The 15,032-nt window shown below is 37.5% G+C and overlaps 1 protein-coding gene across 1 annotated transcript in view; it reads left to right on the forward strand.

Annotated features, from left to right (window-relative positions):
- Positions 1-15,032, forward strand: part of LOC106517997 (guanine nucleotide-binding protein G(i) subunit alpha-2) — a gene marked incomplete at its 5' end in the record, with an annotated part of 44,858 nt that overhangs the window by 25,456 nt on the left and 4,370 nt on the right. The window contains 4 exon segments of the mRNA XM_014009058.1: positions 6,325-6,367; positions 8,202-8,343; positions 9,695-9,855; positions 12,694-12,822. Coding sequence (XP_013864512.1) covers positions 6,325-6,367; positions 8,202-8,343; positions 9,695-9,855; positions 12,694-12,822 — 475 coding nt within the window.

Genomic DNA, 15,032 nt, shown 5'->3' on the forward strand with positions numbered 1-15,032 from the left:
CCCTGCATAGGTGTGATCTATGCCCATTTTTATTTAAATAAATGTTTTAACTATAGATATCACTGATTGCTCAGAAACTGGTCTTGACATGAAAAAATGTTATTTTGCAATCTAGTGTTCATTTCTTAAAGGTTGCAGGTTGCTTTGTGTTCACTTTTCACTCATAGGGTTTTATATTCAATCTCTTCTTAAAAAAGTTTACTCTGACTCATCGCCTTGTTCCATTAATTTCTTCTGAACAAGTCTTTTTTTTTTTCCTGAGCCTTTTAGTCTCTTTGTCCTCGGTCTGTCAGACAACCTGCTGCTGTCTTTTCCTTTCTGCCTTTCATCAGCTGCGCCCAACATCCAGGTCGATTTACTGACGAGTAGAGGATGTCTGCGCTGCATCCCTGCCTTCAGGAAGATGCGATGTTTTGTAGCGATTCAGTGCCCCTGATTTGATGTAAACACTATTACAAAACCACTTATTAACAATTTGTGTTGATTACAATTTTTCTCTAATAATGTCTCTCATTCATTTTTTTCCATGTTTCCCCTTTCATATTCATTTTATTTTGGAAATGAGTCCGCTTCGCATATTTTAAACTAAATGTAACTATTGCAATACAAAGAAAGATACAAAAATGTACATTGCAGATGATTAATAAATGATGTATTACTAATTAGTAGCCTTACAAAGAATTCTCTTTAAATTTAGCAACTTTGTGGGAAAAAAATATAAATTAGTCGACCCAATTAAAATAAATTAGATTGTAGTGGTCTAATAGTAAGCAAATGGCAAATACTGTGCATATTTATTGACATTTAGAGATTTATTTATTTTTTTGACCGGTATCATCCAGCCCAGTCACATTCACTTGGTGTACATAGTGGAAGTCAAATTGGTCTTTTCATCCTCCTGCTCTTGGCAGCAGATGTCACCAGGCTGTCCAGACTTGATCTTTGCCGGAGGCATTGTAGCCATCTGTTGGATGAGACTGACTCTCTCCATCCCTGGCTCTCACTCAGACCAATATGACTGTGTGCATGTGTGCTTGTGCATGATTTTTTTTCTTATTTTGCATTTTCAGGCGTACTCACATTCATGCAAGCTGCTACTTTTTTTTTTCTTTCTCACGACTGGCTCTGGGAGTAGGTAGAGCCACATGTGTCTCACAGAGAGCCTCTGGTCACGAGTCCAGATAAGCAGGTTTCTGAATGTGTTGCTAGGAACTGCCAATGTGGAGCCTCTGAAAGTTTTAGATGGCTGTGGATAGTGAGAGGAAAAAGTTGAGCGAAATAATATACTGAGTAAAGATGGTGAAGCAATGAAGAATGGTTTTCAGTTCAAATCAAAAATACTTTCCCAAAGGGATTACAGAAACTTTCTATGATGGCTATTTATTTTTGTATTTGCCATACGGATCATATAGTCTAAATATATGTAGGGACCATGTTCACATTAAACATATTTTGCCGAACAAACCTTTTCTGCTGCGATTACATTTGGATTTACATGTAAATGTGTTATTGGTAAGAAATATTATATATATATTTTTGCAAAGTTTTCCATAATTTAGAAACTTGGTCTATCCATTTACAGACTGGGATTTTTGTAAAAAAAAAAAAACAGTGACGTCATAGCCTTCTTTGTGCCTATAAGTTCTGAGTATGCATTTGCAAAGGGAACACATTTTGTTTGTGTGCCTCTAAACGTTGTCGCCAAAAAACTTTGCTCATTTGCTGCAAAGATTGTTTACTGGGAGGAAACCATAAACAAATGAGCTGCAAATTTCAAATGWAATACAAACAAGTTCCGTTGTCACACGAATAATTGAAATCTGCCAACATTTCAAGAATGATAGGATGTTATTTTTTATAAAGTTAAAGTGATTAGAAGAATATACTCTTTATGAAATATGAGATGTCTCATTTTTTTATTGCTTAACTTTTACTTCCTGCACAGTGGCAGTGTGGAAACCTATCACATAATTATCCTGTAAGCAAAACATTTTGTAATTCAAAGTAAAACCAGCACTTTGATACACTTTCAGTTAAATGTTTACATCTCCAACAAACTATATTAACTGAGCTTGTTTTGGAACAGCCCACATGTTGGCACCGTACTGTCAGGAACCCAGTGTACGTTTTTTATTCTATCTATCACAACACATAAAGCCGACACAAACACAGAAACCTTCAGTGATTATTTGGATTGTATTAAACCATATTTGTGTTGTGACTTCTGTAGAAAACTTTCATTTCATAAACTTTGTTCCACATTTGCATGCGATCCTTTGCTGAGTGATGAAGTTTAATTGATTTTGTTTCCAGAAGCATTTTTTTTCGTCCCTTTTTAAAGTGATCTGTTGTGGCTCGTGAACACTGTTGTCACTCTGCCTGAAAGAAGTGGAGAGCGAAGTGAAAAGCCCGAGAGCTGGTCGGGTCAGAAGAGCCCCGGTACAAACATCAACGGCGACTCTGTGTTTTCAGCTTGCAGATACCCACACTGCTGTCTTTGTGCATTTGCTCCCAGTCCCACCAGAACGGGCCGGGCTCACTCCAAACACATGCACATCCTTCCACGCATATACTGAAAGATTTAATGCTGCGGTGGGAGGTTCTTTGAAAAATTTACATTTTAAGCTTAATAATGAACCTCTGGCTGTAAGGAGCTTATTGTGAGGAAGTGAAGATGAATGAAATAAAATAAGTAGATTGTTTTAAGCACTTTATTTCAAGCTATAACATTTGGAAGTAGCTTTCCTTTTTGTTTGCTTATGTTCATTGCATCATCTTGTTTCACTTAGTAACAGAGCTCCAGATACCACAGATGTGACGGGAAGATTACAAGTTAAAAAAAGATCAGTGTACTAACATTCAAAATAAATAGGTGTATGCGTTCTGTTTGACGAGTGATGCCTCATGCTGTTTTTTTGGGTTGATGATTAAACCAAGCTTCAGAAATACTTTCCCAGTAYGGAGCAAATGAAACTAAAAGGCCAACTGATAAGACAACCACCTCAAAGACGTTCTGAGTCGGACTGTCACAGTTGGTAGTGCTGTGTGCCATTTTCCACTTTCCAGGTGCCAATACAAATATGGCTTCAGCTGGCTCAAATTAGAAATGCTCAGTGAAGGTATTTGAATGTGTTAGTCAGAGAAATGTGATTGAGCAGTTTAGTATGGAAACACTGCATGCTCATTTAAACCCAATACAGTGGATTATAAGTTTAAACATTGTCGATTGAAGTAATAGAGCTCTAAACTTTGCTTTGTCTTTACTTTTAGAAAGAAGCTGTTACCGCAGGATCAGCTACCAGGGAACAAAATATTTTGTACCACCATTACTACAACTAATATTTGTACTACTAGCTTTAGTTTGTTTTGTACAATAGCAGCAACGTAAAAGAAAAATACACGTCTCTCATTGTTCAGGCAGCCAGTGATAGCTGCCACTTCATTTAAACACTCAACAGAGGGAAGGACAAGTTCATCTTAGCTCATTGACATAATTCAAAAACATATGTACTACAATGAAAATCCTTTTAAGGTCCTACTGTCCTAAATGAGCAGGTCTGTTGAAAAAATAAACATGAAACATTAAACCTAAAAGCTCAAAAGGGTTGAAATGCAAACAAATACCCTGCAGTCAAATTAAACAAAATCATGAATAATTTAACATTTTAAGAAAATCCCATGATTTTATTGTTTAGCATGGAAATTTGACATATGTAATGTGAGTTACGTATGTAATATTCTTTCATATTCCTGCTAACATGTTGCAGAGCATAGATCAATCGATGATGGTAATCACATTACATATTATACCTCCTCCTCAGCAGCATCCAAAGCCTTTATCACATCTATATCCCTGAAAAACACAGAGCTTTGCTCAGGTTTCCCCCTGAAGCTGTCATATTCTGCTCTAACTCTGCATTAGCAAGTCAGTTTGTTTCGTAAGATGCCAGAAAACCTCTAGTAGGACATATTAATGCAGTTTTTTCAAACTGAATATTTCTGCTGTTTTAATTAGATAAATACATACTTTAAATATGATCTAAATTTATCAGAAAATCCTGTTTACTTGGTAGTATTTTAATATCTAAGATCTCAATCTGATTAATTTCCAAAACTTCTGTGCATATAACCCCCTGAAGCATGACAGCATGATCCTGATCTGAGAGCAACAAAACAACATCATTGTGTTTAGATTAGAAGGACCCTCAAGATATAAAGTAATATTTTTTACATGCTAACGTAAAAGACCACATAAGACCTGTAGCTAAAATGCATTTTTTTCCTGCCCTCAGTGTTTAAAATTTCATCTTATATAAATCAAGTAAAAGTGGAGTCCCCTCTCCCATTTCTAAAACTAAAACCCAGACCCCATGTTTGCATTACTGCTGGTTTACCCCCCATTTTTATTTTGTAAAGTGGGAGAATACAAGTTCTAATCTTGCGACTGCTTGATCATCGACATGTACCAATGAAAACCTAAATGTGGACGTACTCAATTTGGTTCTGATGAAGCACAAAACAAACCAACAAAAATAAAAAATCCCAAGTCCTGTGATGCCTGTACAGTTTATAAATGAGTCATTTCCCCTCATTGGCTCTGTTACGATTACAGTCCTGAAACCAGGGTGGATCTGTGTCCAAGAAGGGCCACAGTCATCAAGTTATGTGGCTCAAATGCATTAATGTTAATGACACCACGGTCAGTCTGTGAAAAGGGTCCATCCATCAATGGTCAGACTTGTTACAGATGGACTCCTGTTTGTTCTGCAGGCACTGGTTGGCAACATCTTTATGTTCTTTCTGGCAGCTACATTGTGCCCATTAGTCGTAAWAAGGCGATTTCATGGGTTTTGCTGGAAGGTTGTTGTTTTTTTCTGCAAAGTCCCACCTGTTGTTGAGGTTTACACATATTTCTTCTAAAACTGGCCTTGTTCTCTAACAATATGCATTCTCACTCACACTCTTCATTCCGTTATTATAAACACACATTTACCACTTTATGTGCTTGTGGAGGCCCCAACTGCTGTGTTTCTTATTTTCTGCCATGAGTCAGAGATGGTCACAACRGTCGCAAGAGTTACTTTGTTGCTAGGCAGTGACAGTATTTATTTTCCCACAAATTATTTTCTGCTCCCTGACCTGCTTTCTACATAGGCAATGTTTTGCCAAGTTTGTGCTGAATTACCAAAAAACAGGCATTAGTCAATCACTCGGTTTCTTGTTGTGTCTGCTTATGACTGTAGTGAAAAGTCATCATTATAGAGTCTGGTCGAGGCTGAGTCATAAAATGTTTTCCAAACTATCAATGCATATATTGAATTATGTAATTTATCTTCCAGGGTCCAAGAGATGTGGGGCTAATGTTTAGAATAATTCTTTAGCTGCAGATCAAAGTTTAATGTGAACTTCACAGGATTGTTTATATCAGTCTGAAAGTCAGCAGGATGAATTGGAAAGTTCAGGATCTCCTTCACTCCAGAACCTCCAAAATACACTGTGTTTTGTAGCCAAATGTTTTCATATAGTTGAAAATGTGTTGGACATGCCTGCCATTACTATGCATGTGTCCAGTTTACTGTAACATTCAGGGCATCTTATTTTTTTGCCCTTTTGTGTCAGCTCACACCTTGGCTGCTATTTAATTTGTTGCATTTTTGGTTGTATATTTAAAATACATCTCCACCCCTTCACCCTTGTCCAGGGTTAGTCTTTGGATGTTTATTAGACGGTCTGAACTCCTGCTTCTTTGGAAGAGAAAGAGCTGACAGCTTTCTGAGAAAGATTTCTGTTCCTGCTCAAAGGCTTCACTGTGCATGCTGTCTGCTCTGTAGTTGTGTATTTTGAGGGTCATCCCAGAAAAACTTCACTCTTGGGTATACAAACGCAGAGTGCACTGAGAGGCACCCCTGGGTGTGTGAAGTGTTAAGATTCCTTGTGGCAGATGAGGTCACTTTGGTCCCCTCAGGCTGCTGGAACAAACACAATGGAGGATGACAAAAACCTGGCAGAGCTGGACTTTTCCATGAAAATGTTATCTGTGATGAAGTAACTTGGAGCAAAAGAGAGGTGGTTTGTGCTTATTCACTTGTTTCTGCTACGCTAAGTATTTCACTCTAAGTGCATACTAAAGAGAGCAGAATAATATGTGCCGGACAAAAGGCTCGTCCAGGAAGAAAATGAGCTGAAACYAGAGCTGCGTAATGTGAGGATGGGGGGAGGCAGACAAGGGTCCAGATGTGAGACAGCTTTGCTGGCTGCCTGTTTACATTTCTCAGCTAACAGGAGCGTATTTTTAACCTCTGGCTGTTTTTGTTCTCTCTGCAGGTGCTGGAGAGTCGGGGAAGAGCACCATTGTGAAGCAGATGAAGTGAGTGACTGCTAATTGTTTTGCTTTTCCTCTCTCCACAATTTCCAACTTGGTTTAAAGCACAAATCTCCTTCTAGTGAGATTCATTTTTTGTTGTTAATATACACGGACCACCATACGCATTCCAATTGTTTTAACATTCTCAGTGTTCTGTGCAAGTGCAACCATGAGTCAGAATTATAATACGTTTATAGAAAGATAAGCTTTGTACTTGGAGTTGGAGTTGGAAATGCAGCTTGCCAGTTAAATGAGACCAAGTTAATTTTAAGAAATTCTAATCATTCTGCAGTAATCGATTCTTCAAGAATCAGAACTTCACATATTTCCATAAATCGATATGGATCATTTTTTTAACAATAGAGACGAATGGTGACAGTTGCTTTACTATTAAATAATATTGATTGGGTCTGTGCTTGTTGAAGTCGACACGCTTCATTTCATTCATTATCTGGTGTGACCTTCTGCGCGGCTTTAAGTAAATGAGCCTAATAAAGTCAATCAGCCGTGTGTATTGGCTCAGACAAAGTTTAGCTCATTCCTACCTCAAGATCAGCTTCAACTCTGGGTTGTTGGTTTGTTTTGCCTCCTGATCTTCAGGAACTTTCAGATTTCTGTTTGGTCAAGATCAGGATGTGACTTTAGCCACTTCAAAACATTGATCTTTTCCTTTTAAAAAATGAACTTCTTAGCCCACTTTCTTTTGAGCTTCTCATCTGAATTGACAGAAATGATTGACTTCGGTACACTACAGCTATTATTTCCCTTTGCTTATTACATTTACATATTTTTTTAAACATGACAAAATTATATTAGACACAAGTGAGTCTTTGTAACAACTAACTAAAACAACTTTGTTTACTTCCACTTTTACTTTTGTACTTTGTCATTAAGCATTTAAATCAGAAGAAATCAGATCAAAAAGGCCATGAATGTACTTTTTTTTTAACCTCCTAAGGGGTGTAAAACTGAAGAGCTTGCAAAGGCTATCTGAAACCTTAGATTTCAGGAGGATTTAAAGATAATGTTYGTTGGTGTGTGGAGCACCTTCACCTGGTCGATCATAAACTTTTTTACTCTGAATTGTAAATCATAAACTATGATGCTGAAGGTGTAACACTTTTTACTTTTGGACTTGGACCAAAGGAAAAGTAATAATATTCCAGTCAAGACTCGGTAAATTAAGTTAACATRCAACCAAATACATATTGATTAAAGTTGTGCATTTGTTGAAATAAGTAAAGWCTACTTTCGGTTAACTTGTTTAAATGCTTCAGGAAAACTTCGGATAGAGGGGGTTGAGTGACAAGCTTTCTAATTGCTTCACACATCATTTTATTGTTTGCATGAGGGTGAAAACATCTTGGGCTTTCAGTAATTTTGGCTGTGCCTCATAGTGTTTCGCAGCGAGCGCACTTGAATTTCAATTAGATTCTATTGAATGCATCACACCACTACTGAACATCTTGGCTGCGACACACCAGAGGAAACGATTCTGTTTGGTTTCCAACCCAGCAGCTTCCTTCTCAACCTTATGCTTTTTCAGACACATGCCCCCTTTTGTTTGAACTTCTTCTTTGTCCACATTTCCATAGCAAATTAATATTTGTTCTAGTGAAAGATTAATAGAGAAAAAAACCCACCTGAATGTTCTAAGTAAAAATAGGTCTGGCTCAGTAATAGCTGTGAAAGGTTTTGCATTAGTACACAGTCGCTCAAGCGTGACCAGTTTGTGCTTTGTAGTATTTTGTGCACCAGTATRTCCAGTATAATGATTGATTGTAMGGCTCTAATTTTGACTAGAATTTTTTTYATCATCTGACCTTTTTCTCTCCAGGATTATTCATGAGGATGGTTACTCAGAGGATGAGTGTAAGCAGTACAGAGCAGTTGTCTACAGCAACACGATCCAGTCCATCATGGCCATCATTAAAGCCATGTCCAACCTGAAGATCGACTACGAGGATAGTTCCAGAGCGGTAGGTTTCCATCATTTTTACACAGTCATTCACAGTGACGCGGATTAGTGAAACAATAAAAGAAATAATAAAATTGATAAATTTTGCACAACTTTTGCTATGTACCTGTGGGAATCTGGCTAAACAATAATCCAAATATTGAAATATAATCTGATGAATTCACTACTGAATTGTAATCACCTAAATAATTCAGGGTGTTCCCTGGGTTGTACCATATTTTCCAGACTATAAGTCACTTTTTATCATAGTTTGGCTGGTCTTGCGACTAGTAGTCCCAAGTGACTAATAATCTGGAAAATACGGTAAAAGGTGTGTGTGTTCATTATTATAGTAGAAGAGAAGTTGTCAGTCTTTTGAAGAGTCTCTGCTCGGAGCAGAGCTGCTCTGCTTTGTTTGGGTTTTCTTGACATGAGCCCAAGGCCTTGTGCTGAGGTCTTACTGAGGCCTGTGTGCTGAGTGCTGCTGTGAACCTGTTTGGAGTCAGAAGATTAAAAATAAAGTTTTTTAAGAAGAAATCCAGCTGAATCCTGTTTATTCGGACATACCATTTTGAACAACGCATATTTTTCCAACACATCCTTGTAAATTATTCATCATCGCTTTAGCACTTATGAAGACTTATTGTGAGTCACACTTCAGTGGCATCAAAATAATGCAGATAGAATAATTCATTTTTTCCTTGGGCACATTTTTTTAAATAAAGGGACTCCTGCAGAGCTGGGAGTATACAGTAAATGTATTGGCGTCTACGTATTGACTGCTCAGTTCGTTATTCCTCGTGTTTTCTACTGACAGACAGAAATAAGTAAATAAAAAATGTTTTTGTTAAGAACAGGATTTAAATATTTGTAAGCATTGAACATTAAAGGGCACCGTGTGTTATACCGGCTATTTTGCCCTGCTGTTAGCTAAAGCCTCCATGGGTTTGAGGGTCAGATAATGGTTAACCAGTACGTGGAAGTCTACCCTCTACATCAAAAGTTTATGTTCGTCATTGACTGGAGTCAAACATACAGGGTCACAGCGGTGCGGTTTCTGCCCGTTTCATGGTGCAACAAATTAATTAGATTCACTAGTGAAAGAGTGACCTAAATGTTGGGTTGTCTGGATTTGCAAAAAGACCATATTCTTTGTGGTTTAAAACAATGTTTTAATAGCTCAAATATCTTTACGGATCAAAGAAGTTCTTGAGACAGAAGTATGACTGTGCCTTTTTATAGATAATTGATGTATAATTTATTATTTTTTCATCTGTTTCTGTTCCTTTGTCACATGTCTTTACAGTACTTTTCCCCCCTCAGATTTCATGTGTCTTACGACATTGTTGTAAATATGTGTTTGTTCTCCTCAGGATGATGCTCGCCAGCTGTTTTCTTTGTCTGCTACTGCAGAAGAGCAGGGCAACCTGCCAGAAGAAATGTCTAAAATCATCCAGCGACTGTGGGAGGACGGCGGTGTCCAGAGCTGCTTCACACGGGCCCGGGAGTACCAGCTCAACGACTCTGCATCCTAGTGAGTTTCCCATCACCCCCGAAGAACTCTGTATAGATTAATATGTCTCATAAGTTTGCTCACAGTTACAGGACTTTCACTTATCCTAGATTTTTGTTTTTCACGCAATCATAAATGCTGCCTATCCATTGCAAAAAAAAGAAAAAAAAGAAGAAAGAAAAACAAATAGGCAGATACAAACAGCAGCTTCAACACAGACTTTTGTCACAATGCAGATATTCACTGGAGAAAAGTAACAAATTAAACAATGGTTCTCTCGCAAAAAAAGTAGAGGTTTGTAGTTTGATAACAGCATTTGCTCACACACGCATTCATTTTTAAAATTTGGAATGTTTTACATATGTGGCTGAAATCAGCTTTAAGACAGGCTTATTAGCCATTAGCCTTACTCCTGTATGACAGTTTATTTTCGTTTTTTATAATCTCAATTTGTGAGCATCTCCATTTACTACAAGTAAGATAGTTGCTACTTAAAACTACTTTACAGAACCCTAATTTAAAAAAATCCTTTTCAAGACCACCATTGGTGTGAACTAAATTAAATTTTACTAAATATCCATGTGTTTTATTGCCTTTTTTAAATTTCTTTACATTTTGTTACCACAGTTAGTTCTCAGACAGTGTTATTGGTTTTCACTTAATCAAAGATGATCCAGTGTTGTAGAGTTAATGATCAGCTTCTTCTCCTCTGTTATTAAAGAATTCATCCAGCTTTTCATCACAGCTGCCACTTAACTCCCTCTTTCATTGCGTTTCCAGTTTGTGTGCTTGATATGGAGGAAAAGATGAACGATTTGTTTATCGGGTGGCCCTGCTTTCAGAAAGCGGTTGCGTTTTGTAATCAGCAGCACCAGCTCAATCAGTCTCGACCTCCTCTATTAAAGTCTCAATTACCTGAACGACTCTCCTCTCCTGAGTGCTCCGTTTGTCAGCCACGTTGTTCTTATCTGTCAGTGGAACACACGAGAGCATGAGGCGAACGTGAGACTCTGCTGGTAAGAAGTGAGAGATAGTTATCGGTCTAATCCTCAGGGATGCGCTGATTCTAGGCATCCAGAGGATACAGACGCCCGTGTTTTTTGTCGCAGTCCTCCTATAAGCTGCAACCTGAGTAGAATTGTCTTTAAATAAAAGCCTTTTTTATGATGCTATAACATCTTTATAATCTCCCATTACCTGGCAGAGTATAAAACGTTTCAGATATGACCGTTCTTCGAAGTTGAACTCCCGGGGGGGGGGGGGGGGGCTTTTGTTTGCATTGGCTCGACCTCTCCATCTCTGCATCGTGGCTGAGGAAGGACCTGGAAACATTCTGCGAACCCGGCCTCCCAGTTAGCACCAGGGGATGGTGGACGGTGTTTCTTCAAGGTTTTATGGAGCGCTGAAAGAGCAGGCTGATATAAGGGAGGATTAAATGAGTCAGACACTGGACCTCATTACATGTCTGAGCACCTGATGGGAGCCAGAGAAAAAGTAAAGGAAGATAAAGTGTGAAAAAGGCTAGAAGCACGCCTCCCATTGACACGGGCCTCTTTTCTCAGAGCTGGGTTTGTTTACAGATTAAAAGAGGAGGAGGGTGTGGGGTATTGTGAAATAAATGGATATGGGAAGTGTTATTTATGGAACAAGTCTAACTTCTTCACAAATCTGTATCCCATAAACGATCTGTGTGCAGCATCATTCTGGGTTTTGCTTTTATGTTTGGATACTAACTCGGTAAAATGATAATGGTAAACATCGTATGGAGCTGGATGGGTTCTGTATCTCTTATGAAACCATCATTTATTCTTTGATGAGCCTCTGTCACACTGCAGCTGGGAGACAAACTCTGTTTCTCTCAGTAACTTCAGTGAAGCAGAACTTCATAAAAGCACCATAAAGCACTCTGTGGGGAGGGGGATTATGATTCAACTCCCAACACCTTGTAGAAGGTAATGATAAAGCCAAAATAGTCGCAATGAGATGGTGGCATGTCTGGGATTAGTTTTTTATATTTATCTATACAGACCTTTTTATATCASTGTATAATGGGTCACAAGACAGAAATAAAAGTTTTCCTCCAGCATTTTGTTTCATCATATGGAACAAATAAGACAAAAGTCAGTCTTTTACATAAAAGCCAATTTTTTATTTGAGAACTGTCCTTTTGTTTTTGCCCTGGCAAAATGTTATGTCCACTTCCTTGACTGATTGCTGACAAATTTAATCAAATCTGTGTGTAGAGAAGAGGCATTACAGCTAAAACCATCCAGTTTTGTTCATTTCTGTGTAGTTGAGATGGTTTAAGTAAACATCTGTAAAGTGTTTGTGAGATATKCGTATCTGAATATCCAGACTTTTGGCAAATGGTTTTAAAACAGGGTTTATGAGATAAACCTCACATCCACATTATATTATAATTAATTATGTTGTGTTATTAGAGATRAATCTGCTATTTAAATCTACATTCAAATGTTTCCATGTGTGAGAAAAAACTGCACTGTGATTGGCTAAATATATATATATATATTTTTTTTTCTTATCAGATAAATATAACGTACATGCTGTGAACTTGTGATATCATGCAAAGACCTGCTTTTTAATTTTTGGTGTTCTTTGTCAAATGTGTCTCTTAGAGGCGTGCCATGTGGAYTTGTTCTTTTTTTTAACTTAGTCAATATTCTGATTGGTGTCCATCATTTCTCTTCTTATTATGACTTGTGTCCTGGTTTATTAATTCATCAGCTGAAGTCAGATTTAACCAGAAACCAAATTAAACCAGATTATTGTTTTATTCTATATTTACTGTGATTATAAATCTTCCCAGATGAAAACAAAATGTTTGTGTTTTTCCGTCAGCTACCTGAATGACCTGGAGAGGATAGCCAAATCCGACTACATCCCCACACAGCAAGACGTGCTGCGAACTCGCGTCAAGACCACGGGCATCGTGGAAACGCACTTCACCTTCAAACAACTTAACTTCAAGTGAGACTTTTTTTTTACAGCGTAAAAAGCTTGAAATAATTTATAAAGTTGAACATTTCAGCTCACATTCTGCAAATCAGAATCAAGAGAATTTTTCAAAATGTACATTAAAAATCACGTTTGTTTCAAGTTTTTATTCAATCCTTCAGAAACTAATTTTATTTAAAAATGAATTCTAAAAGCAACACAGCTGAAAACTTCAGTATGTTTGCAGTTATTTAATGTTTAAGGAATGCTGCTCTTTAATATGTACATCACAGCAGTTATGTGCAGAAAGGATGAACAAAGCACATCTTAGGACTTTAGTGAAAACTGTATTTTATTTTAACTGTGTCAGTTGTTCAGTGGTCGCTCCAAATAATAGAAAATGTGTTTGTGTGGTTATGAGTCACTTATTTATCACTAGTGCCTGTTTGAGCCACCACATAATGTCCCATATTTTTAGAAAATCCAAATGTGCTGGACCTTTTTTTTTTTGTTTGGTTCATTAACGTAAAATGTTTTCAATCCAAACAGCTCGTCGTGTCCAAAGTATCATTTTACAACAGAGGGCTGCATGTTTCCATGTATTACTAAGACTCAGGGGTGGGGGAATAATGTGGAGAATTATTAATGTTGTGCAGTCTGATACATATCAGCAAAAAGACGAGCAGAATTTTTTTGTTTGTTTTTCTTTCTCAGTCCGTGAGGGGTTTTAGTGACTTTTTACCTCTGGATGATTTAGCAGTGAAGTGGTTCCTGTTTGTTCTCGCTCATTTATTGTCTTCGCCTGTGTTTCTCAGAAAAGCGTTTTATAGAAGTGTTTTCCTATTAAGTCACAGTTTTTTGCTAATGATTGTTGTAGTGAAAACACACAGGCACATCACTTTTTTAGTCTAATGGAGACAGAATATAAATTGTCTTTTGAATCAGATCTAAAGATTATTTTTGATTGAATTTATTTATTTGAGAAAAAGGGGCAGATGTGAATTTTTTTCTTCTTCTGCTACCTTTCATTTAATTTGTTTTGTATTTTTGTTGAATTTATGTTGTTGATTTTTAAAGAAAATTAATAAAGTTAACTAACCTTTCACGATCTACAGACCATGCCAGTAGCTCTGTTTACTTGTTCAAAATTCTTTGATTGGATTAAATAATCTGAATGTGTCATTTATATGAGCACAAAATGAATGAATCCAATCATGTTGAGCGTTTACATGCACCAAGCTTTTATTCAGAATAGAAGCACTGACATGCACAGAGATGTAAACTTTCCCTACAAAAGTTTTACRTCTGTGATGAACATAAACCCAGAATGGACCCGTGCCAAGTGTTTACAAGTACGTCTTTCAGATTATCAATCGGCGTAATTCTCCCCTCTCATTCGGATTTCAGATTAATTCGGATCRAGCTGAATCAGAATATTACGACTAAGATGTTTACGTGATGCATTTTTATTCCAATTAACCGTTTATTCCAATTATTTATGTCCATGTAAACATGGCTATCGTGGGATTACCGTTTTATTTCAGGTTTCTGTTGTGATATATTGATATTCATTTGTGAAATCCAGATATGTTTATCCAGAGCAGCCACTTTGTTGTTTCCTTGTAGTTTATACAGAATAAAACTGGTCTAAACAGTGATAGAGATGAACACTCTCCTGAGGTAAACAACAAAGTGTGTCACAGTTTCAGGAAGCTCTGCTTACTCAGCCTCAAGCTGTGAGAAGGAATGATTGAAAACTCCTTTAAGGTCCGAAGTGTCAAAGAACGTGTCTCTGAGCTGCCTCGGTCGGTCACAATCTTCRCCCACAACTGCCAACTTAAAACAAAACAACTTGACACGGGACAATTGAAACATAGGTCTGACACAGAGCTGCTCTTGTCCGCGTTTACCCCCTCTTCATGAATTAGTCACATTATAGCTTAAAGAAAATCCAGCAGCCATCATGCCTCAACCTGTCTTGGGTCCTCCTGTTACCACAGCAACAGCATGGTAGAAAAATGCCAGCACAAAAAAAAGATGCGAGTACAGTCGACACTCTGTCCTAACATGAGGAGACACAGAAATCTCTTCATGTTCCAACATTTTGGAGTTAAGTTTGTATTTTTAGAGAAGTGTTTCTTCTGCTCTCTGTCCCATCTGGACTCTAATAAAAACATGTTTATTGTGTGTGTGTGTGTGTGTGTGTGTGTGTGTGTGTGTGTGTGTGTGTGTGTGTGTGTGTG

This window comes from Austrofundulus limnaeus, unplaced genomic scaffold, assembly GCF_001266775.1.
Source record: "Austrofundulus limnaeus strain Quisiro unplaced genomic scaffold, Austrofundulus_limnaeus-1.0 Scaffold55, whole genome shotgun sequence".
Classification (NCBI taxonomy): Eukaryota; Metazoa; Chordata; class Actinopteri; order Cyprinodontiformes; family Rivulidae; genus Austrofundulus; species Austrofundulus limnaeus.